The sequence below is a fragment of the Pavona decussata genome, unplaced genomic scaffold (genome assembly GCF_977016875.1).
Source record: "Pavona decussata unplaced genomic scaffold, jaPavDecu1.1 SCAFFOLD_12, whole genome shotgun sequence".
Taxonomy (NCBI): Eukaryota; Metazoa; Cnidaria; class Anthozoa; order Scleractinia; family Agariciidae; genus Pavona; species Pavona decussata.
Genome location: NW_028145435.1, coordinates 462,344 through 488,433, shown reverse-complemented (window position 1 = coordinate 488,433; position 26,090 = coordinate 462,344). Strand labels below are relative to the sequence as shown.

Genomic DNA, 26,090 nt, shown 5'->3' with positions numbered 1-26,090 from the left:
CAAGGCAGTGTTTAATGACAATGGTCGCTTCCGTTTCCCGCGAGCTTTGTTCAGTGTTTACAGTCTGTTACAGTCTTGAGAGAGTTGGAATATATATATTTTCAGTTCACTTCTGGAATGGCTGGTCATGGCTGAAACACCAAAATAAATATCGATAGTGAATACAAGCGCTTCTTGTGCGACGTTTTGACACTGCTGGGAGAGTCAAAATCTTCGGGAAAGTGTAATCGATCTTCCCCGCCTGATCGAGTTGACAATCGGTGAAGATATCGCCTTTTACGGGTGCGGAAACTCTGGAGGAGATTTGTTTGTTTGTACGAAGTGCTACGACAGACTAACTCGATTTGAGAAAGCAAAGAAGAATGTAGAAGGTATCAAGGGGAGATCTGCAGTATTTATCAGTCCATTAAAGACTATTAAACGGAAAGTTAAACGACAAAGAGCCGATCAACTTGTGGTCCTTGTGGAAAATGTCGCACATGCCTCCGAACAAATTGCAACAACAAAGCGAGTTTCAACTGCAAAATCTTTAACGTTTACCGACATATCGGGTAATATTTCGGTTTCCTCCACACCGACAAGGTCGACAAGATCAAAGGCAAAGCTTGATAAATTTGCGTAACCAGTCGGCAAATTGACGAAAATATCGCTATTTCCCGTCACGAATTTTTTTATTGCGGTCAGTTGATAGGCATTTACACGAGAAATTTTGAACGTAGGGCACACGGTGCTAAAAACTCACGTAAGCTCGGTCAAGTTCTGTCTCTGTTGTGATGTTTGTCACTGTTCCCGCGAGCCGGGTCAAGGTCAACCTTCCAGATTTTAGAAGGTTCACTGTGATTGGCTTAGCGGCGGAAAGGAATGTGGCGCTTGGGTAAGCAGGCGTTTGTGGGGGAGGAGGTAATAGAGACTTTAAGCAACGGCAACGGCGACGTGAGATTGTGAGGGAAAACCCAAATGTCACATTGCGCATGTCTGGCGGGAAATATCCAGACGTTCTGTTCCGGGGCCCGACGTGAGAAAGCTTCGTTTGGCGTTGCCCGAAAAAAACGTGAGAACATTTCACATATTTTACCTTCGTTTCGCCCCGAAAAAATGATATTTTTAATATCGCTTGGCACTTAAGGATACTGCAGGTAAAGTACGCGTTGAGTTTTTGTTTTATTTTTTCGGAAACTATAATAACTTCATCAGTCGGCTGTTTCAAAACAGAAAGCTAGTGACGATGCCTGCAAAATTAGAAATGACTTGCGAGTCTGACACTAATCATCGATGTTTCTTTCTAACATCAGTGTAACATTACTTTTTCTTATTCAAAACAAGACACACTAGAACTTTTAATTTACATTTAAGCTGGAGAAAAATAAACAGTCTATGTTGCGCAAAATAGCATCCAAACCACAAACCACTGTGTCATATCGTAGTTTTCAGTTCAAATTTTTAGATGTAAAGATAACGAAATTCTCACGCGTGCTCGCACTGCTAAAGTGTTTCTTGAAATCCCAGCCTTCGATGCAGAACATTTGAAGTAAATTAAAGTTAATCTAGTCGCTATTTCTAGTTATATCGGTGATTTTTATTACGATCTAAAAATATATCAAGTGGTCTGAATTGTTTACATCGGAGAACTGCAACTCCGACAAACACGTTCTCGTTAATAGCAGTAAAAATTCTCCATCGGTTATTTCATTATTAAAATCGATTTCTGACTTCTTTTGACGAAAACTTGATGGGTGCTTTCAATTCGACGAAATTTTCGAAAATTTCGGGTGGGAATCGAACGGAACAGCATCTTTTCCGGAAAAGATTTTCGACAATTTAGGACAACCTTTTCAGCTGTTCCCGAAAAGTGGAAACCGACCGAGAATAAGCCCGTTCCATTCGAGACCGAAATTTCCGAAAGTTCAAATCGAAAATTTTTGGTGAATGGAAAGTTAATCCTCTTCGAGGGAAGCTGTCGTCGTATTGCGCCTGCTTAACTGTTTCCAATTTCGCGACGCAACCGCGTCCTCTCCTCAGTCTTTCCTCGGTTTTTCCGTCGCCGTTGCCGTTCCCGTCGTCGATGCTTAAAGTCTCTAATACGAGTCCCCTAAAAACGACTGCGTGGGAGGCTACTCGAAGACAGGAATGTTGACGGTTTTGCTTTGAACTCAAATTCTGAAAAAATATGGAAACACACAAAATGGGCAAAAGCCTCCAAACCGCCTCCCTTCCCCCCCCCCCCCCCCCACCCGGGGATAAGGGTGATTCGAAGACTGTAGAAGCCAAAAACCCCAAATATTTCACCTAAGGTGGCAACGAAATTGGACAAAGTTCTTCCAAGGTTTGTAACTTCGCATTTCTAGCCAAGTCCATTAATTCAACGAAAAGAAAAACTGAATTTAAGAAAGAATCTTATATATATTGTTACATAAAGTACACCAGCATTTAAGCAAAGGTTAAATGATCCATTGATTGATACCCCTTGCATTCAAATTGTTGCTTTCCAGGCACGGAACACAGCTGCTGATGAAAAAGCGAGTTCATGAGACCGAGAACGAAGAATACAGGCACGCTGATCACAGCAGATTTTAGTATTTTCAACAGTCACCTTTTTATTTCAAAATAACAAAATAATACTTGTAAAATGTTCGTGCCTTGTCTGACGCGGCGTTTTGTCTCGGCCAAGAGACTCTTTAGAGACCTTCAGAATTCATAACATCTTGAATTTGCGAACGGGACTTTAGGCGTGATGCTCAACGAGTTTGCCCTAAAATTCTGAAGGTCTCTGAAGTCTCTTGGCTGAGACGAAACGCCGTGTCAGACTAGCCACGAACATTTCACAAGTATTTGACAATTTTCCTATTCGTTATTGTAAAAAACAATAATTTAAAAATTCTAATATTTATTTCTAACTAATTACAAAAATTAAATGGATTGTTGTAGAAAGAAGAGACTAAGAAAGCCATAAACAAATGAATACTACCTTATTCAAGCAAAACTGATAGGTAGGTGAACTTAAATTCGAGTTCATAGCGACAACCAAAATTCAAGGCATGTTTCGTATTTTCTAGTCTAAACTTACGGTTCCATTGATTTACTCTGCTAGTTCATATTTCGCATTATAGCTAAGTCGAATTTAATTTATGTTGTAAATTTTATGCCGTATGTTTCTTTTTACCTTCTATTTTACAGTTTAAAATCTTCTAAAAATAATTATTCTATTTTAAAATTCTAGGTGTTTGGAAATCGGATGAAACACTAAAGGCCTAAACAGACAAAAATATACTTTAACGAACGTTAACGTGTACGCACGTTCTTAACTATGCGACATGCAGGACTCAGACTCTTGCGATATATCCTTGTCATATATCCTTTCAGGTGGCTTCCCTAAGCTGTGGAACAACCTTCCTCTTTGTAATATATATATTACTTTCTATAAGGTTGTTTTACCTCCCCCCCCCCCCCTTCCCCTCCCCAATTGTGTACATATCTTATATCTAATTACTTTTCATGTAATATATCAAACACGAGAAAGCGTGTTTCGTCAAATATCCAAACACTGAGAAGTAGGTTGAAAAAAAAAAAAGGCGCAGCCGAGTTTTTTTTTAAACGACTTCGAGGGCTATCTGATGAAACACACTTTCGAGTGTTTGATATGGCTTCTCAAATGATCAATAATTCTTGGAGAAATTCAAGGCTAAAAGTTGGCAAAATTTTATGGTAATTAGGAACACATATCCAAACCACGGTCACAGTAGTGATTTTCTTTGTTTTCTCTTGATGAGTTACTAATGAGTTTGAGAAGTAATTTAAATGTACATATGTCTTCTGTCGTATCTTTCTTTTCTATTGTTGGCAAGACGCAGCTGAAAATTTCTATTGATAACTACGTAAAATAAATCAATGAATTATTATTATTATTATTATTATTATTTATTATTATTATTATTATTATTATTATTATTATTATTATTAGTATTCTCGTTATCATTATGGCAATAAAAAATCTTTCTTGTGCCCTATAGTGCATTGATAGCCACACAAGGTGCTCAGCATGGCCTGTGGGCTATATCTGAAGTTTGAAAAAAAAAATGCGTTTTTCACTTGCTGAAACATAACATGGACATGATATATAATTGTAGAATTAAGCTAAAAAATATTAACACTAAGACAAAAGAGGAAATACATTGAATGTACGTTTTTGCCTAAAGCTAGAATAAAACCTTTTTAAAATAGTTTATTTCTATAAAAGAACGATTTTTTTGACAAAATTATGTCAAGAGAGATTTGCTATTGTATTTATGCAGGACACAATCACTCGTCCTCCGCTCTCTGTCCACGAGCAAAGTTCAAGAACACTTGCTCCAATGTGGTCTGACTCACAGAGTAATCCTCAATGTTGAAATTCAACTTGACTCTTTCAATTGTGCCAAACAGCTGAGCCCACGTTACGTTAGTGTTGCGGATGTGATAATGGACCATGCCTTGATGTTCGTCCTTTAACACGCTGCCAGGAAATGAGTCTTCAATGAACTGTTTCAGCGGTCTGGTGTCAACAGTATCTCTGGACATGCGCGCTAGAAGCGTGTATCCCTGACCAAACTTGTTTTTAAGATGCTGTGGACTTCCCAGGCACTTGAATCGTCCGTTTACCATGATGGCGAGTCGAGTGCACAGAGCTTCACATTCTTCCATGCTGAAAATTAAACAAGAGAGTAATTTTTTTTTGCCGGTGCCGAAAGTAAAAAACCGATAATTGTGGCAGCAAATGCTCAAAGTCTAAAACAGTAAAAAAAATCTTTCGGGTGGTAGCCAAGGGAGGGGATCTGCGGGAAGATGTGCAGCATTTGTAGTGCCGTTCGATCCCCAACCTTGGGAATTTGAACTGTGACCAGCGTGAATCTATTTGGTCAGTTTATAGGACAATAAATCACACAGAATGGGGCCACCTTGGAGAGGACTTTAAGAAGAAAAAAATTCTTCAAAAAGTCAACTGCCTTATTTGCACGAAGCCTCGCTCTTGTCAACATCAAATCGCCTGTTATAGAAAGTGAACCTTAAGAAGAATGATCCTTCTGAATAGAGCTGTTCTGTCAAACCAACAAAAATGTGTCTGGTGAAAAACGAACGCCATAAATAGAGCTTTGCACTTCAAGGTTACCTGTGTGACGTAATCACGATACACCGCCCATCTGCACGAACACGTGACAATGCATCCCATAATAATCTCCTCGCTACTGGATCCATGCCAGTGGTGGGCTCGTCCAGAAACACCACCGGTGGGTCCCCAACTAGTGATACGGCAGTACTCAGCTTCCTCTTGTTGCCACCACTGGGGAAGGAAGGATGGGATAAAAACAGTTGTTAGCACTTTAAAAAGTGACTATTCCGTTATAACTCTTGTTACAGTTGACGGCGGCTTGTCACACAAACAAGACAACTGGAGGCGCTGCCCATTTGGCCAAAATTATCGGTTGGAAATTCCATAAAACTTTCCGTGTGAAATGGAAAAGCTTTTCGCCATCTCGGCAAAGAACCTCGTTTTCAGTTGCAAACAAGCAATCTCATTGGTCGGTAATAAAAAAAACCCGTACATGATGGCGCAATGACGGCACAAGAAGAAAGACGCTATAAAAATTTTTGTGAAAATGGGACGGTAATGTCCGTCCCAACCGGTTGGATAAAGGAAGTCCGTTTGAACCTCACGTGCCATTAGTTACTATTATGAACTTCACCAAGGCTTAAATAAATCACAATACAAAAATCGAACTAAAATGAAACATTCAAAGGTAAAAGGAAAGAAAGAAAGAAAAAAACAACAACAACAACAAAACAAACAAACAACAATATTATATCACAATAGTCCATAAATACGGATAAGTACAGGCGGGGACACCACAACAGCGAACGGCAATTACTACGGGTCCAGAATACAGAACACTAAAGTGAGAAGAAAAGAAAACTACAATTGTCTAAAAACAACAAGTAATGTTCCTCCCTAAATTATGGGCCACTTTACAGGTCAAGCATGTTGATTTAAACGAGCGATGATCATCAGGGTTGTAAGAGGCAACGAGAGCTTGCTTGTAGTAACGGTAGAAATTAATTTTGGCTTAACGGGAAGCGCTCTCCCTGCAATCCTATTGCATGTCTTGAAACGAAGGAATATTTCATGGCCGGCTCAATTGTTACAACATCTATTAGCAATGGGCGCATATTTTTGTCACTGAGTTCGATTACTTCAAACCATTTCTTACATAATTGTTTACGCGTGTATGATTCTTACACTTGTTTAGCTTTTGCTAGTAATGATTTTATTTACGTTCCGCGCTTTAACTACCTCCCTTCTTTAAGTAAAAAGTAGAGCCCGTTTGAAAAGAAGTGGAGATGGGTCGTGATGGATATTTACAGGGATGCCGCAGTGGTGAGAGCACTCGCCTCCCACCAATGGGGCCCGAGTTCGATACCCGGACTTGGCGTTGTAAGTGGGTTGAGTTTGTTGTTGGTTCTCGTCTTTTCTCTGAGAGGCTTTTTCCGGGTACTCCCGTTTTCCCCTCTCTTCATAAACGTCAAATTCGCTCTGGATTATTGCAAACACTTTAACATGAGCCTCTGGCTCGAAGGATTGCGCAAACACTCTGTGTTATTGACATTAAATAATTACATTACGGTGGTCCTTGTAAAAAATTGCTGCATTTGCACTTGATTTAAACAACCACAACTGAAGCCTGGCGTCTATACCTGTATGAACTGGTTAACTTATCCGCGTGGTCTTGAAGCAGCAAGGCTTGAACAAGCTCTTCAACAACATCCGCTATAATGGCTTCCGGTACGCCTCGTAGTCGCGCGTACATGTTGAGCAGCTCTCTTCCGGTCAGCTGGTCGATCAATGCATCAAACTGAGGGCAATAACCAATACGCTGTCGAACCTGGGCATAAACAAGTAAAGCAGGTTCAATTGACGATTCAACATACATATTCTCATTACTTAGTAACGGAGAATGTTTCAAAATAAAGACGTTGCATCTTAATGGATCATTTCCTTTATTCTCTCAACCTCTCTCTGTTCCAATCCTAGCAGTATGCAAGATGTTTGTCCCATGAACCTAGTTTAATGGCCTTAGCTCCCGCGAGTCTCCTGTAGCTCAGTGGTAGAGCATCCGAACAAGTAATCGGAAGGTCTCTCTCTCTTTCTCTGACCGAGAGGTGATATTATAAAGGACATTAGCTGAGTTCACCAGTAAGGCTTAGAAGGTTCAAACTCCGAACTATTAAAGCATTTTATTTTTCATTCTGCATTCCTTCTGATTTTAACCATTTAGAGTGTATTTACCGCTTTCTCGTAGACTCGAAAATATATGCGTAACATGGATCGAGAGCTGTGTGCAAAATGCGCAGCCTACACCTACAAACAGTTTTCAACTTTAAAACCATTGTACTTATAAATGACGGGTTATTATGAAATACTTAAAATCTGTATTAAGCCACTACTCATGCCTTTTTTTTTTTTAGAAAATAAACATTGATTGATTGACAAGCGTTGATTTTACCGTGTCCTTGAGCTGCCTTTGTTAGTAAAAACCATCAAATCTGTTGTGCCGAAAGAAGGAGCTCATTTTCTTAAGTACTTCGCGCCGTGTTCAAGGAAAAGTCAACCGAAACGTCAACCAAAGTCAACCGCATGCTGTAACCATTCGAAGGTCGGTCACAGGTAAGCCTCAATGCTGAATTCAGCCTGGTAGCTAGTGATCTTACATTTCAGCCTACCACAAGTACTTCATGGTAAGGTTACGGTGACTATATGGAGGGTTGGGTTAGTGTTAGGATTAGGGTTATGTTGCTGACTATATGGTACCTTAACATGAATTACTTGCCGACCTTGTTCATATTTTGCCTGATGTCATATCCATCCACCACAGCAGTCCCGGATGTCATGGTTTCGTCACCAGTCAGCATGCGGAAAGTCGTTGTTTTTCCCGCACCGTTAATTCCCAGGAGACCAAAGCATTCACTCATGGGGACCCCCAAGCACAAACTGTCCACCGCAACCAATGGCAAACGACCTTCAAAATCAAATGCAGTGTGTTTTCCTTGTGGGCTTATGATTAAAGGCAGGGTGCAAAGAAAGTCAGTTTTACAGCTTTCCATTCGGGCAACCTATGGCTAGCATGTACAAGCCCGACAGCCGTTTCAACCAGCCCCAAAAACGTTTTGATACGCAGGATTGATTACACAGTTCTACTGTCATTTGAATTCGTCAAAAACTTCACTTGCCTGTCGGCGAAGGTAAGAACAAAATTCACTAGCCCGATAGCAAAATCAACTAGCCGCGGGCTATTGGACACCACTTTCTTTGCACGCTGGAAGGGGATGGGGGCGAATGGGAAAGCTAAACTATAAGTAAACAAAGACTGAAAATATCTTTTAAAGTCTATGAATTACACAAACATATTTCTGTGATTAATGACAACAGGAGCTGTTTCCTCTTTTAATACTTCTTTCCCAAGCGATGATCTCATATTAGTGTCTAGTTTTCTATAGCAGACTTTGAGACGTAAATGAGGAAGTAGTGGTACATCAATCGCCGCGTCCGATTGTTGATTGGGATTCTTGTTTATATTCTCAGCACCTGTTAGCTTGATAATGTATCAATTTCGCAAAGAGAAATCAGACATTGACATTACTATCAGGAATTGTAAGACAGACCAAAAAAAAACTTACGGCTCTTTCCAGCAAACACCTTGGTTAGTTCTTTGATAACAAGCACGTCCTGTGCAGTCATCACCCTTTCCTTCTCCGCTAAAACGTCATCATCGTCAGCTGTAAGAGGTTCCTGACTTACAAGCCCTACAATTGAAGCGTACCCACGCGCGAGGAATCGCGCACACGCGCGGAACACACCATACTCGATCAACAGAACAAGGGCAAAGAAAACAATTCCCTCCCAGGCCAAGAATATCAAGTAGCGGCCGATGCCAGGGTTGTCCCAGGCCAAGTAATTCTCTTGAAACTCGAGAGTTTTACCACCAATTTCTCGAATGTACTTTTCGCAGTCTTGTTTAGTGTGAGGGAGGGGTAAATTGGTGTGGACACACATGTCGACAGCTTTATTAAAGAAATCCATAGCATTGTAGTTGTTAAAAATGTCGCCGATACCCTGACCGAGACAGTAGTTAGGCAGAACGAGGAAGGCCCATTTCAAGGCATCAGCTACATCCAGAAGTTTAAGATCTGTATAAAAGAATAATAATAAAAAGCATCGTGTTCATAAAAATTGAAATGAGACTCCAAGCTTACTGACTCAACTCATCTTGTTTAGCAAAAGAGTTGCAGTAACAAACTGTGTGTCAATCTCGTACCCACAGTCGTCAGGCTCTTTGGCCAGCGGTTGGTCTCTTCTGGCGACCAACCGCTGGCCAAAGAACCTGATGACTCTGGGTACGAGATTTTGTAACAGTTGTCAATTGAAGCACAGGCTAAAAAGGCAGTGAAATAAGAAGGATCATCTCTCGAAAGGTAGTCATCTGACCGGCCAAGACGCACCGAAAAGAATTTAAGGCAAAATTATTTCATTTGGTATAAAATTTGATTTTTCTTTTAACTTTGCTGTTTCTGTCTTGAAAATCTGATAATAAACTTTGGAATCCGAACAAATCAAAGTGTTAGTTAACTCATTGACTTCCTTTAAATGGCAATAAAACGATGCGGAAAAATCTGCAAGTAGGTATAATTAACAATTATTCCAGGAGCGCGCGTCGGAGATGGTTTGTCTCCCACGTGTAACGTGTAACTTGGCCAATTTGGCTTGCCACACCCGAGAGTGCTTGCTCGCAGGCCAAGGCCACTGCGAATGAACCTCCCAATAAATCGGTACGCGTTTATCAGCCTTACACATGAGAAAGACAAGGTGGTTCTAATTTTCGAGGTGGAATTTTAAAGTGTAACCATTCAATTTAAAGCTGTTGAGCAGATTTTTCCGTCGGTATTATGCTATACAAGGTGTACGTGTCTTATTAGTTTTGGTACATTTCTTCGTCGTCTTCGGCCAAACAACAGGGACTTTACGCAAACACGACGCCGACGGCCACGAAAACGTCAATAAAGAAAAGGCTTAATGAGCTAAACAATGCTGTGCTCGGGCATTACAAATTTTGATACGTTTCGTCGCCATCTTCGGCCAAACAACAACGTGAAATGCCCAAATTCAAGGTTTTATGGAGAGCGTGAGCACATGACAGTAAATTTTCATTCTCTGTGCTAACTTGAAGACCGTTCCCACCAGTTCTGTTACTGGATAGTTCGGCTACATTGTAGAAGTTGAACGAATTGGAATAAGCGCAAAGTAGTACAAGTAACACGAACTTGTATTTTCAAGTGACGTTTTCGTTGGCGTTGCCGTCGTGGTTGCGTAAAGTCCCCATTAGGGACCTTCAGCGGCGACGACGACGACGGCAAGGAGAACGTCAGAAAACAATAGTTTTAATTAACAGAACACTGGCTCTGCACGTGCGTTAAAAATTGTGGTACAGTTTGGGCAAAAATGATCTAAAATTAAACTTTGAACACTGTGTTAATTAATTCTTAAATCGCTACTTTAAAGAAATATTAATAGTGATTCTACTGAGACTAAAGGTTGAACCAAAATATAGTACAACCGATTTTTAAAGCATTACGACAGTGAAAATTGAAAACGTCGGCCCGACGTTTTCAAATATTTGAACCCATTTTTATTTTGGTCATCTGCGCATTCTGATAGTCTTTTAATGGAATTTTTGTCATTATATCTTGGTTGCTTTCAACCGAATAGCGCCTTTTCGATTTTCAATGTATTACTAAAAATAGCGTGATGCTGTCCCTTTAAAGTCCCTTTACCTGGAATACTCAGGATAAAGACAGTGAGCAACGTGGCCAGTCCGGTGATGATGTTGAAAATTGTCAGAATCACGAAGGCAGTAGACGCGTTGCGGAAGACAAATGAGAACAGATACATGAGGGGGATTATGGCCCAGCCATACAACATTAGCAACAGGAACAAGTAGCCTAGACGAGGACCTGAAACGGGAAAAAAGAAACATTTCATTTCTGGAGAAACTGAGACCCTCTGTTCGTTAAAGGCAGCGGGATAACTCGAAAACCGCAAGGTTCATTTATTTGCCTGACTCGACTTTTTACGCACAGTTCTCAGATTGATTTATTGATGTCTCAGAAGAACCCTTAGAAACCCTCTGAATCCCTTGAAATCTGCGTTCCCTTGCGAAATCAGATACAGTTTGGAAACCCCAAGAAAAAGTGAAAAGAAAAAGAAATTATTATTGTACGTCTCAGACGCTGATCAATTTGAAGTGAATGTCATAAGAAATTCTGGTAAATTCCTTTAGAAACCTTTTATAATCCTTCGGAGACATGTGAATTGGCTTAACATAAGCCTTTGAATCTCACCGGAATCCCTGTAAAATAACCTTTAAAGACGCATTGAAACTCTCACATGAAATGGACCATTAGGAAAGCCCTACTCTATAAATCCACGAGAATCCAGGTTGGAAGCTTCACGCCCTAAAGCCTGGTTTACACGTACGACGCAAGCATAAGAACAAGCACAAGCATAAGCATAAGGATGTTTACACGTGTGATAAGCATAAACATAAAGTGACATACGCAAGCGCAGAAGGATAAAAATTTGGCGCAATCGCGCGGCCGGGCTGCCCTTTGGCGTGAGATTTGATTCCAACATGGCGGAAAATGGTAACGCTTGAGTAACTAGAATGTACGCTGACAACTTGTCACTGTTTTTCAGTTTCCTTTCCTTGCGCTTGTGCTTATGCTTGCGTCCTCCCGTTTTACACGTACGACGCAATGACGCAAGCATAAGCACAAGCACAAGCACAAGCACAAGCACAAGAGAATGGAAATCGTTCCATTCTCTTGTGCTTGTGCTTATAGTTGCGTCGTAGGTGTAAACCGGGACGACGCAAGCATAAGCACAAGCGCAAGCACAAGGCGCTTCTGCTTGCGTCGCACCGGTTTACACGTAGGTTTCTTGTGCTTATGCTTGTGCTTATACTTATGCTTGCGTCGTACGTGTAAACCAGGCTTAACAGTGATCAGCATGTAATTTCAATCTCCTTGTAATACCAATTCTTATTCAACCCCTGGGGTTATGGCAATTAAGGATATGATGATCACTCAATGTGAATTTTTTTGATATTTTAACTCCCTAATTATAACTCACGACGGGGAAACAACGGAAATCAGTACTGTGAAGGAGGTTTGGAAATGTGATCACAAACTTTTGCAATGAATTTGTCCAATAATTATAATTAAATGGTCGAAGAAACTACATGAAACACTCCAAAGAGTGTTTCATCCGGTTTCGACACACTTCGAAGTTGGGGACAAGTTTGCCTGGCTTTTCAACCCTTTTCTTGGTGTTTGGAAATCTGGTAGACCACCCTTCCTAGTGTTTGATACGGCATATTACTCAAGAGCCTTTGTGAATCCCTTTTTCAAAACTCATCAATGATTCATAAGCTCATTGACCAATCAAATGGTCGATAAAACATCACCTGCAGTGGTTTTATATCCGATAAAACCTCCTCCTGATTAGTATGCGGTGTTCAATGTTTTTTCTCGTATGCTAGTTTCCAACGTTCACAAAAGCATCATTGTTATGAACTCTCTTGCCACGCGCTTTTCCAGGAATGTTTTTGAAGCCGTACAAAGAACTCGCAGCACGTCTTTCATCCGGTCTAAAACCATTCGGCTGTGCCTCTTGGTTTTAAATCCCGATAAAACACTGCTGCTCGTGTTTTAAACATTACAAAAAGCCATCTGAAACGTTTTTGAATCGGAAAGAAGTGTATCACAGTTTGCTCGGGTGATATGGCTTTGCACATGCGTAGTCTGGTACTGGCCATACCGACATAGCGGCAAAATGAGTGCGAATGCCCGTGGCGCGTAAGCAATCTTACGCGGCGAAATGGCGGCATTTTTAAATTCCCATTGTTTGTTTTCGTTTCGCGAGGATAAGCCCAAATCAAAATAGATAAGGTTGCTGCCTTCAGGAAAGGTTCCCTCGAACTTCCTCCATCACACATCTTATTCAACAAAAAAAATATTGTGGTAACAGGTGTGAATTTGGCGATTGAAGTGGAGCATTCGTAATCGATTCTCGCTCGAATCACAAATCTGCGAAGCATACGCACTCATTTTGCCGCTGTGTCGGCCATACCGCAAAGATATGCTTTGTGACCCTTGGTGCATAAATGGTTTATTTCGTTGCTTTACGCTATACTCTGTATGTTGTGCAATGGTATAATAAATTACAAACCCATGTAAGCTGGGACGTCAAAAGCTGCTATGAGGACCAAAATAGAGAGGGCTGGGACGAGGAAGTTGATCATGTCCCACGTGTAAGCAGAGGACCAGTAGCTTATTGGGTCGACACCGCTGACAAACTGTACGTGTTTCGCTTTATTGGTTCGTTCTTGGACAAGAAACACAACAAAGCTTGAAGCCAGGAAAGCCATGCCAAATAACAAGTTGAAGGAGATCTGGAAACCAAGTCCATTGCTGGAAATAATTGAATAGCGTTGTGAGTAAATCTGATGTATGTTAATAAGGACGGGGTCTCGGTGGGGGAGGGGAGGGTAGGGGAGGAGAGGGGGTGACACACCCAAAGGGCGCGTGTCTGCATGCATAGCTAGTACTGACTCACCGTTGCAAATCATTGATTTTCTCTTCAGCGGTTCTTGGTAGGGGATGGTTTACAGTTGTTACGGTGAACCTTGTTCCAAGAGTAGACCGCAAGATTGCAGCATCTGCAGCCGCCAGAGATACAGCAATAGAATGGTAAGCTTGGTTGTTGAACCACGCGGTCACATTAACTGATGAGGGAAACGCACAACAAAGTGAGGGCATATTCACACTACCAAAAATGTTCCTTAAATGGAAAGTGGATCGGATTTTTGCAAAGGTTTGCATTAAATTTTACCCGGGGTTTTTTTTTCGGTCGGCAGTTGGGGATGAAGGCATTGCTCACGCTCACCATATGACCGCGGTCAACTTGTCAACACTCAATTAAAAATCGCTCTTTGTTTCAAAGGAAAGCAATCACAGAAAAGACAATAAATAAATAAATAAATAAATAAATAAATAAATAAAATAACCTTTGTCACTTTTCTTGGTAAATGTAGCAGCAATCAAATCTTTTCTGTTGAAGTCACCGAGTCCAACATCCTTAGCCTTGGTTGTCAAGTAACGCGTCATATCACCAGCCACGTGAACAGGGTGTGTCTCGTCACCAGGCCACTGAGTACTGTAATTATGGGCCAGGTGACGTGCTTCATCAGAACTGATGTAATAATGGGAAAAAAACAGCTCAAATTGATTGCTTCTTGAAGGAACGATTCGATATTGTAGATTTAAGGAAATGGTGTATTTCTTAACGGCTATACCTCGCATATACCTTGGTAATCGAGCCCCACACGAATTTCCTGCTACCTTTAAATTCCTGTAAAACGTTTCTGTGATCAATTCTTCACTAAGCAAGGCTGTGGTAGAGAAATGGACGTCGTGGTGGCAGTACAAATACTTGTGGCGTTTGCAAGGGGTGGGGGGTGTTACCATTTCTCAGGCAAGCATTCTGTATTTCTGACAAAAATGACCACCCAAGATGGCGGTGATCTGTTAGCCAGCCACTTTCACATAGGCATGCCATCCTAGGGTGTGTCTCACCATACATTTTTTAAAGCTTTCCTAAACTCTCTTTGAATTTCCTCCAAAAGCGAACATCCATGAGACATTTCCCTCTGGCTGATTTGTAGTGAATTTGGTTTTGGCGTGACCTAATCTAACGCCGTCAACCATAGACCAGGCAATCGTCTAATGACTAATCGAAGGGCTTGGAGTACAACCGCCTAAAATACAGTATAACATGGAAGAGCGGTGGCGTAGTGGTTAGAGTGTTGGACGTCCATCGATGATTCAAGGGTGGGGTGGTCTCTCCATTACTGTGTTGTGTCCCTACAAAAGAGACTGTTCCACATGCCTCTACTCACCCCGATATATATGAGTATGGTAACATACTGCCGGGGGTAACTCTTGGATATCCTATCCAGGGAGGGAGGGGGGTACAAGTAGAAATACTCCTAGTTGACGCAGTTATGCCACTTTGGTTCGAGTCTGATTTGACCTATACCGTATTACCCATGACACTTAACCGGAATTACCCACAGTATCACTGTATCTTACTATTTTTGTTGTAGTTTAAAATCACTCATAAGAGAACTCAAACACTTACTTGTCTGCTGCCCATGGGACGTAGTTTGTCTGGTAGTTATGCGTGGAGAGACTGAGCGCTGGAGAGTCGGCGGGTTGAGGGAAAGTTTTCGCGGCGATGAGCGCAAAAAGTGTAAACAACAGAGGAAGGAGCAGCTGTGACACAATGGACGCTTTGTGACGTTTCGAGTGAAGTAGGCGCTTGACAAACATTGCATACCACCGCTGGCGAAACAGGCGCAAACCAGACGAGTGGGCATAATTGTTGTAGTCACCGAAAGTGCCATAGGAACCGGAAGCAGATCCAAAAGCACCCATCCGTGCAAGAACTGAGGATCGTTCTGTTGGTTTTCGCACATCTCCATTCATGCTTGCCGAGATCACTGACCCAGTTTCTGAAATTGAACACACATGCTGGGTCATACACTAGATTGTCTGTTGGTTAAGTAATAATAATTTTCGTTTTTCCCAAAAACTATAGCAGACTGGAACTGCCTCCCAGAGGCATATTACGGTATAGCAATCATAGGACATCTCATCTCTTGCACGTGTGTAGCGGAAGGCAGCCCGGTTCTGTTTAAACAATTACCAACCTACAGCTAGTGTTAATAGAATGGTCAAGTCTTGAAACAAGGAGAATAGCCAGATTAAATCTCATGTACAAAATATGTCTTGGAATTGTTGATATCGATCAAAATAGTTATCTGCGTCCGCATACGAACTGTGGTGCCAAAACCCGTTTTAGTCATGATTATAAATTCTTAAATGTGAATGCCACAAAGGATGTATATTATTATTCCTTTTTTCCACGCACCCTGAGGATGTGGAACAAACTACCGAACGACATTGTTGAAAGTGATTCTTAACAGACATTTAAGACCAAGATTTCTAAGTATTTTACTGAATGATTAATGTTTTCAATTATATTCATATTTATTTATTTATCTATATTTTAAGCTCATATTTAATTTAACTTATATTGTTATTATTTTTAACATTTTGAATCATTTTTAACGTTAGTGTGATGTCTAACAACCTTACCGACGAAATTGAATGAAAATGTAAATGTAAATAGCACCTTTAAAACCTCTTCTCTGTACCAACCTTCATTGTTCCCTTTTTTCAGTTTATCACTCAGCGTGCTGTCCATTTCCTCTCCAACCTTGAGGAACACCTCTTCCATCGTGGTAACAGAAGCGCCATAACTGGCGATTCCCAGCTCTCTACGGCGAGTTTCCAGTTCCAGAAAAAGCTCCTCAAACTTGCCTGTCGCCTCACTTGGCAAAATGAAGGACAGTTCAGCACCTGGACAACAAATCATGTGAACGCAAGATGTTATTTTGAAGTTGATCTGAGGTGCTTACCATTTACATGGAAAACCCGGAAATTCCAGTTGGAGAATCAAATGGTACGCATCATTCCATTTGGAGTACTTCTAAAATTATGGGCTTCTGGTCAAAGTGATGCATTTTTATTACTCCTTTTGGGATTTACAGCTGATGTTCATACATTTTGCATGTTATCCGTCTGTTAAGACAAGCTAAATCATTTCCTATTTATGCCAAAATTTCCATCCGAGTGGTTTGCGTAAATGGTAAGCACCCCTCATGTCCTTTGCAACCTCATAACATAACGCACTGCCTGAAACACACTAACCAAATCTAAATCTCCTCTGCACCAAGTTCATCGAATATTTCGCACGTACAGTCGATGAAATTTTCATTTACAGGTTCCTCCATCACTGATGGAAGGATCTGCATTCACAAGGCATGCAGGGAGAAAGCGGGAATCAAGTGCGTTGTTTCGACGAGAAATCTCTCCAACCAATTTTATTGACCCATACCAATTCATTTATTCATGAACCATTTAGTTCCTATGTGTACATGTAGGTGCCTTTTCATAAATGGATGTAAACAGCCATTGACGTTTCTTGTGGAATACAGTTTATTCACTCATTAGGGTGCATGTACCGGGAAGTTGAACACCTCCTTTACTTTGCCCAAGTTACTGTTTCGTTGCAGTTCTACATCGCTATTCTTTTTAACACTAGAAAAATTTGTACCTTGCAGGTTTTTACCAACTGCTGTGCCATGATTACCAGCATAGGAGAAATACAAATCTAATATAAAAACTTACACATTGACCTATCGACGAAATCGGGAAAATTAAGTACCCATTTTCAAAAAATTAAACAAAATCGTCAAAACAAAGTGTCGTGAAATATGATCAACCCCAAATCGCGAAATTCAAGTGTCGCGACAATACAGAGCAACAAGCTTGGCTTTTGTCATTAATCAGCAGAAAAGTACATGTAAAACCAACTGTTTGGGATTTTTAGCTAATTGCTTCTTACACATGTACATGATTCTTATCATTAATTTTTCTCTAGTAAAAAAAAGTTAATATTAATACTTATTATTGTACAGTTTTTGTGGTTTTTTATATAGCCCCAACTCACCAATATTGCTCTCCACCTGAGCTGTTGGCACATGGCTTCTGACCACAGATATCACCATGGAAACGTCACAGTTTGGCTCCTTTACCATCACCATGTGGTAACCCACCCCGTACTTGTTCTTGAGGAAGAGGGGAGATCCGCAGCATTTGATGTTCCCCTCTGTCATGATCGCAATCCGGTCACCGAGTATATCCGCTTCGTCCATGAAATGTGTGGTGAGTAAGATGGTCCTTCCTTCCTTCTGTTGCTGTAACAAATCCCAAGTGAACCTGCGGGCTGATGGGTCCATACCTGAGGTTGGTTCATCCAGCATTACCACCTGTTTGGAGATGCATGTAGGGGTTAGGAGAACTGAAGGAGAAAACTTTCACTTTTTGTAAACCATAATTTGATTCCACCTTTTTGAGTGTGTAAATGAAATGAAGATTTTGTGGCCATTCATATGAAATCCATTGGGCAGTACTTTTCCATGGCACAAGGTGTTCAAGTTTTATAATCTAATGAGTAAACCAGTATGTTTAAAATCCCAAAGTACCAGCGGTGAGATAAAAGCTACAGAGCAATAACTAACCTGTTGTCAGTACCACTTACACTGTATTATTAAAAACTGGGATCATTATATAATGCAATTCCGGGGATTTAAGTACTGTTCAAATGTTTCAATCAACCAGTTTTTTTAGAAAATTGATTATTTTTCGTTTTTCTTTTCTGTTCCTCATTTGGGATACTGACAAACTCTATCAGCTCAAAAGAGAGTTAACACAAGCAGGCTAACCTTAGAGTCAGAAATAAGTGCTATTCCAACAGACAGCTTTCTTTTCATGCCACCAGACAGTGCACGGATCTGTGTATGTCGCTTGTCCGCAAGTCCAATGCACTCAATCATCCTATCAACCTCCTGCTTCACTCGGTGGGATGGACAGTTCTTTAACTTGGCAAAGAACCACAGATGCTCCTCAACAGTAAGACGGTCAAACAGTACATCATGTTGCGGACAGAGACCTGCAAGAAAGGCCATATTTCATACTTTTATAGACCATAAATTGATGTCATAACTCAAGTGGAACCTCGAGCCGCAGGCTTCACTGCCAAGTTTTAAACATTTTATGATGTCAATTTATGGTCTACATGTATAAGAGTGTCGAGCATAGAAAACTTCCATCGATAACATGGGAAAAGTACAAGCAGAATTGGCTTTTTTTTCTGCTGAGAAAGCACACATGCATTACATCTGATGTCATTTTTATTGTCTGTATGCTGTGAGCCAATCAGCATGCGGGAATTTTGACAGTTATTGTACAGTAAAAATAAAATTAAAGTACATTGTACAGGTAACCCGAAATTAACAGGACAGGATAAGCAAATCAAAGTGTGAAAGTTAATTATTTTGATAATTTTTCATTAATTTTGATGAAACAAAAGAAAACACTAAGTAACTGTACAATCAACTCTCCTACTCTCTGTGACTTTGAAACTAAAATTATGCAAAATGTGAAATCTTACCCAAACTGCTACGTACTCCACTGATATTATCAGTTATAGAGCAGGCGTTGACAAAAGCTGAACCAGATGTAGCTGGGAAAAGTCCCGTTAACATAGACATTAGTGTTGTTTTGCCAGCCCCGTTGTGCCCCAGCAGTACAGTTATCTGACCTTCATACATGTTTAATGACACGCCATTAACAGCAACTTTCTTTCCTGAAAAAAAAAATAATAATAACAATAAATAAAGATTACTGTATACCTTTAGAGGTGTCTTGCATTCAAGGGATGTAATGCGACCGTCTCCAAATCTTTTATTTCGAAATATTTTTTCTCTGGCGCGATTTTTGTTCAATCGCTCCACATTTTTTAAATTCTTTTTCCACAATGCTCTGTAACTTTTCACTGCAATTTAATATGGCAAAATGCTGACAACTGTTTTAAGTGCTTTGGGTCCAGAAACTGAAGAGCAATTTAAATTAGCAAAAACAAAATTCGCTTTAACTTAATTGTAGCTTTCATAAGGTGATTCGGACGCTCGCATTAAGAGGTCGTGAAAAATTTGACAATTCATTTTATTTTAAAATTCTTGGTATAGTTTGATAGCCAGCTCTATAAGCTCTGATTTTATATAGGGGTTTAGGTATCTACAGTTTAAACCAGACGCGCTACATCCCTTGGATGCCAGACACCGGTAAAGGTATACGGTAACCTTAATTTGTCATACTAGTATAAATACAATGCAGTGCAGTTGATGTGCCATCTTTAGCGCCTACGAAGAAAATTTTAATAAATTTATTTAAATAATTCTTATATCTGAGGAGGGCGTAAAACAATGAGATTGTAGATCCACAGAATGAATGGTCACTAATTCATGCATAATACTGAGAAATGGGACTTATCCAAGATGTGACGTGACTACATGTACAGTAGGCTTTCATTAGAATCATGGTATGCCCAGGAGTGAAGAAATCAAGGTCTTTTTAAACTGCACCGTGAACCGTTTGACCAGCTCTTTGGCCCAGCAGTGGGGCATTTGCCAATTTAATTTCCAAAAATGCTAACACTTGCTATATAAGGTGTTCAATTAAGCTTTAAGCCTAGTGAATTATTCAAACCTTTCTCAGTGGAGAACACTTTCTTGAGGTTTCTTATTTCAATCCCGGTAACCAATCCCACAGGTTCCTTTTCTAGGAATTCCGGTGCTGTTGTTCCTGATTTGATACCATTTTCCATGCTATGAAAATCATTGATCTCCATCTGTAAATGTAAATAACTGCATTATATTGCTTGTTCAGGTTACTCTTGAGATTGTCTTTACCAATTCCAAATCCCCAACTACTGTACATGTATGGCAATTATAAGGCTGTCAACTTACATTGTAACAAAACAAATTGAACAATTCCGATCGATAAAAAAGACAGTTGATTAATTAAAGCAAACATGGATTTCTCAACTTCAACAAACTTTACTTCCACGTTGGCAGCGATGTCGGCATAACAGACTAGATGTGTATAAAAACTTTACCATTGCCATCATAAAGTGAGAAATACTGCAAGATCAAGTACTTGTTGTCCAAAGCAGCATTTGCATTACTTTAAATTTACATGTAGTTTTAATTATTTTAAAAACGGCATACTTATCATTTATCAGGCACAAACTCTCTGAACATGCAATTTAATTAATATTTGGTAATAATGGCTTCTTTTAAACCATGCACTTTTCTAGTAATGGATTGTGAAAGTGCTTTAAAAATTGAAACGCTTCCACTAAATTGGATTGAGTTTACTTGGTTCTCAGAAAACTAGACCCTCTTACCTCCTTACTTTTTCCACACCAGTAACTGGGCAAAACAGGAAAGTACCAAGGTTGAGGAACACCATAGTCTCCAGGAAAGACAGCCTCAACATACCAAGCAATTAAACCATAAATCAACGAGTCTACCGCAAGCATCACCATGACAAGACCAAGTGTCAAGTCATCATCAATGGAAGGTCCTTGGTTAAGATTTGACCACTGAGAGCCAGTACCTGCTCCTTCAAATTTCCCTATCAACTGAGCACCCATAGCCATACCAACATTGGACAGAAGACATGACGCAGCTTTAGCTCCAAGGCTCATTGTGTCGTAGTACATTGAAACAAAGAAGTATGGAATGTAAGTACAGAACCAGATGATGCCTCCTGCAGCGGCAGCAACGTTTGCCTTGGAGAAGAAAACGCTGACAAGAAAGCAAAACATGATGGAAGATACCGCGTACAACATGAGGAAGACAAAAAAGACAGTGGGTGAGGTTTGATTCAAGACCCTTCCATTTGAGTTGTATTTTACCGTGAAGAAAATAGCTGCAAAGGTCATAGTGATAAGAAGGAAAATGAAGTACTTGGTGAACCAAGCTGACCAGTGTAACCAGCCACTTAGACCCATCATCTTCATAGATTCCTGACAAAAAAATAATCAAATAATGTAGTATTTACATGAACATCAAGCATTACATTTTTTTTATTTTAATTAAATTTTATTTTATTTAAAATTTTAACTTTTAATTGACAAATACAATCATTGCATTTGACATAAAAAGAATGCACCCCAAATACAGATTGGAGTCTAGATTGTATGGGACAACGTATATTGAATGAATGGATCTTGGGACGTGTATCTAGCATCCTCCGCAGATTTTCCAGGGTCAGATGACTTCATTACCAACTTGGCAAAGAAGAGACAGCCAGGTAACATCGAACGCATTCACTAATCTTTGATTATACTGTTAGTCAAAATAAGGGCACGACAATCCACAAGAACTGTAAATAAATAACACTGTGTAGGTGTATTTTTTCAGTCATCACTGACTGAAAAAATCATCTACAATTTTTGCATCATTTACTCATCAAGCTTTAAACATAGCAATGCATTTCATTCACAAGAACTGTGAATGCACTGTGCCATAAATTCCTATTCAAAAAAGTCTAACTTTCCACTTCCTTAACCCTGCCAATATCATCCCCTTTCTACTTTTAATCCATGCAAGTGTACTGAATTTAAATACATGTACAACTTTCTTAAAAACTGTATTGATTTAAAATGTATATACCATTTCACTTTGTCTTTATAATGGATAATCAAATTAACTCATTCCACCTATTGATGCAGTTCTAGAAAATCTCCATAGCCGCATACAAATTTGGAAGGCAACTGGGAATTTTCAGGAGAAGGAAGGTCTCAAATCCAAAGTATTAAAAGGAAAGGATAAACTGGAGAGGGTCCAAAGCAAAAACTTTCTGTCAAATACTTTAGCTTTTGAGAACCCCAAGTTTTTAGGTCACTTCCCCCATTCTAGCCCCTGCCAGGTTGGTAAGAGGGGGGGGGGGGGGCGGTAATAAAATAATGGCTATGTATTGCACAACAATAATTATTTAAAGTGAAATTTACTACTTCAGATCTCCAAACTACAGTTCTGAAAAATGCATATGGATTTGATTTGATAGGCCAGTTCATGTTTGAAAATGATGAACTTTGCTCTAATACCGTGTATTACAGGTAGATCAGGAATAACAAAACTGAGATGCATTTCTCAAAACTCAGAGTGAGTCTTTGGGCCCAAAACCTATTTTTTCAAACCCACTTTCTATAAAGCGGTGGTAAGTTTTCATTCAAACTGGCCCACATCTTTCTCAACGTTTCAACTGCACACATACATAAGGTGTAGTTTTTTGGGCCCAATTTGTTGTCCGGAGTTTTGAGAAATACAATTGAGGACTGGCATTGTCAACACCAAAATATAGCGGAGGTACACACCCCTCCACCATCAACGAGATAAGAACAGATTCAAATTGAATATAATAAGCAGTGAACGGAAGGATTATCTGATAGGATTGATTGATATAAAAATAAATATAAAAAAGTGTCAGTAATGGCTTTAAAAAAAAAAAAGAAAAACGCAGGTTTCAGGTATACACATGTAAAGTGTATAACCCTTATTCTGTGTGGAGAATATTTCCCTTCTCCACACTGAAGAAGGGTTATATACCCAAAACGTCTGGGGTTTTTTTGTATGTTTGTTAATGTTTTAAACCATTACTGACACTTTTCAATATTTATGTTTAAATACCAATCCTATTCAAATTGAATAGTTTACTTTCTATGAATCACATCACTGACAGATCAAAAGTACATTGATTAATGATGAAGATGCTACAGCATAAATCCACAAATCAATTGCTCACCTTCAGCTTTTTCTGTTTCTCATAGACAACATCACGGACAATATTTAAGGCAGTGAATACAAGGGACAACATCAAAAGCAGAGGAAGGCTACTTTGTATGATCAGAACAAAATTGTCATGAATGTAATCAGGATAGGGAAAACGCTTGATGGAGACACTTGCATTCAGCTCACCGCTAATATTTCCCTTAAGCTTGATAATAGCAGTATCTACAGCATGTTGTAGTGATAAAAATCCTTCCTCAAAGTAAAAAGGTGGCCCACCATAAGAAGCATTTCTGTTCCTGGGTCCAGGAACCTCAAGAATGGGAAATGTAAATTGAGTATTCCACGTCGCAGAAGGGTTTGTTCCAAATCCATCTTGCCTTGCTTCCTTGCTGAGTTTTTCCTTTTTCCTTGACTTGGAGCTTAGTCGGATTTTGTACACGATATTCCCATGATTCAGACTTGTATTGAACACAATGCCACCCAAAAACTGAGCCTCAAGAGGCTTATTTCCATTGCCTTCTAAACTGACTAAAGTTTGAACCATATCTTCCTCACTTTGAAAGGGTACAGTAGTTATGCTGCCAGGTGAAAATTGTTGCTTTACCATGTCCATAACTTGTTGCACGTCACTGGTGTTAGGTGCAAAAGCAAGTCCATGTGACAAATTAGGTGGAAGTTTATTTATTTCAAATGCAGGGTATGTGACATTTGATTTGTACTCATTCTTAATCTGGAATGCTCGCAGAAGAACCAGGATTGTTACAAAAAAGAGAGGCATTGCAATTTCAAAAAAGGTTCGTATTGGAGCTCTCTTTATCAGGACCAGATTCTTCCACATTAAGAGCAAAAATTGGCTTGCTTTCCCCATTGTGAGTTTGAAACAGTTATTCCACTGACTATATAAATATGAATACTACACTCATTCAAGGCTTTTATCCACTGTCACTGTTAACCTAGAATGCACAAAAAAGTAAAGTTACAAGCCAGAATAATAAGTGATAAAAGATTCAAAACAATGCATCTTAAGTTTTGCTGAACACAACATGGAGGTTGCCCCAGGGGGGGTACTCGGGTATATTAGTGACGGGGGCGTGCGAAGACCTTTTTTGGGTTTGAAATTTTCCGCTTGGGACTTTTTTGGGTTTGAAATTTTCTGGTGGACTTTTTTTGCCCTTAGGCAGTCTGCCTAAAGTTTAATGACAGATGCACGAGGAATGAATAGTCGGACGCATGAAATATCTCGCATTCTCTTGGTGTTTTGTACTTTTATTGTTTTTGATGCTTAACATAAATTTGCGCTGGATTTTTCTTGGATTTGAGGCCATGGGAATGATGTTAATCTGGAATTTTTTGCTTCAAATGGTGAGCTGTCTATTTGGCAGTGTGAAGCCTTCCCCTTCTCTTTGGTGGAAGGGCAATGCCCAAAGTACGTGTACACTGTATAACCCTCACTAAATTGCATTCAATCAGCAAAATGATTGCATACAATGTAGACAGAAACTATTTCACCATGGAAGACAGGTATATGTACGGAAAGACATTGTCACTACTGAGATTCACTGTACTCCTTTGTCCTTCGACCAATTTATGAAAATTTCAAGCAAATCTTTACACTTTCACCATATCACGCAATTCAAATCATTGTAACACAACATTACCCATATTTGGGTAGCGTACTCTAACATTGACCTTGGGCTGCCTGTGCTGCACTTGCCCCACACTAATGCATTTTCAAGAGTATCCGTTTTCATCGCGGGGAAAATGAAGCAAAATATTTTCATCCACACTAACATTTTTTCACCTGTCCACACTAAAATGTTCGAAAACGATGAAAACGACTGGGACCTGGGATTGTGCATGTGTTATTAAATCATCCTCCATCTTGGATAGATGCCCCGATTTGGACTGGAACCGATGGCATGTGACGCTTCTTACGTCAACGTTTTCAAGAGCCTCTGTTTTCACCTGTCCACACGAGAAATGTAGCGTTTTCAAAACAAAGTGTTTTCAAACTTGTCCACTTTTGAAACACGGCTTTTAGTGTGGATAGGGCATTAATTAACAACACGTGAACTAATTAACACTAAAAAAATTAAAGCGGCTTAAATTTTGTTAATTTCATGGAGCGTTAAATTTCCTATAATACGCTTAGAGGTATTTTCCAGTTTTCGACTTGATTAAGCTCAAGTTATGTAATGATATTCTGAATGGTCACGATCGAGACAGGGAAAGAAAACGGAACTACATGTATCGCTGCTGGTAGCTACACGTAAGCTCAAATGCAAAATCTCTGCCCTGTCCCCAGACAAACATACAACGAATCTGGCGGAAAGAAATCCAAACTTCGAGAAAACATTCGCTACATACCGGCTTCCCGCCTTCGGACTAAATGACTAAAAAGCTGAAAACTGCAACAACTGCAACAAGGCGACCCTTGTACCTTTCAGCATGGGAAAGCACATTTGGTAAAAAAATATATACAGTATATAAACTATGGAAAATCCACATAAGTTTTTACCTTACCTAGGCTCTTTAAGCTTCCAAACTACAAATAAAGCGTTAGTCTGAAGCATAATTATATATTACACGGTCCACTCACATGATCTTGCAATGACAGAGCAGATTATGTATGAAACTAAAAATAAACCAAATCGCTCGCCGAGTGACCTCTCCTCCACTGCT

The 26,090-nt window shown here is 39.8% G+C and overlaps 1 protein-coding gene and 1 long non-coding RNA gene across 2 annotated transcripts in view; one reads left to right on the top strand and one right to left on the bottom strand.

The window, feature by feature from the left end:
• Window positions 1–3,617, top strand: part of LOC146487914 (uncharacterized) — a 65,606-nt gene extending 61,989 nt beyond the window's left edge. Inside the window, exon 2 of the long non-coding RNA XR_014867728.1 lies at window positions 3,247–3,617. This is a non-coding gene — a long non-coding RNA (uncharacterized LOC146487914). The remainder of the gene's footprint in view (window positions 1–3,246) is intronic.
• LOC146487913 (phospholipid-transporting ATPase ABCA3-like) lies at window positions 2,566–26,049 on the bottom strand. The gene is made up of 18 exons (XM_085125275.1): window positions 25,932–26,049; window positions 23,422–24,361; window positions 21,017–21,640; window positions 20,317–20,458; window positions 19,220–19,414; window positions 18,492–18,718; window positions 17,717–18,035; window positions 16,363–16,563; window positions 15,281–15,653; window positions 14,148–14,332; window positions 13,697–13,865; window positions 13,310–13,551; window positions 10,855–11,034; window positions 8,704–9,213; window positions 7,861–8,045; window positions 6,724–6,911; window positions 5,144–5,314; window positions 2,566–4,678 (listed from the first exon to the last, which is right to left on the bottom strand). Exons 2-18 carry the CDS (start codon window positions 24,274–24,276, stop codon window positions 4,297–4,299), a joined length of 5,148 nt encoding a protein of 1,715 aa, XP_084981401.1. The 5' UTR covers window positions 24,277–24,361; window positions 25,932–26,049; the 3' UTR covers window positions 2,566–4,296.
• Between the last annotated feature and the right edge of the window lie 41 nt (window positions 26,050–26,090).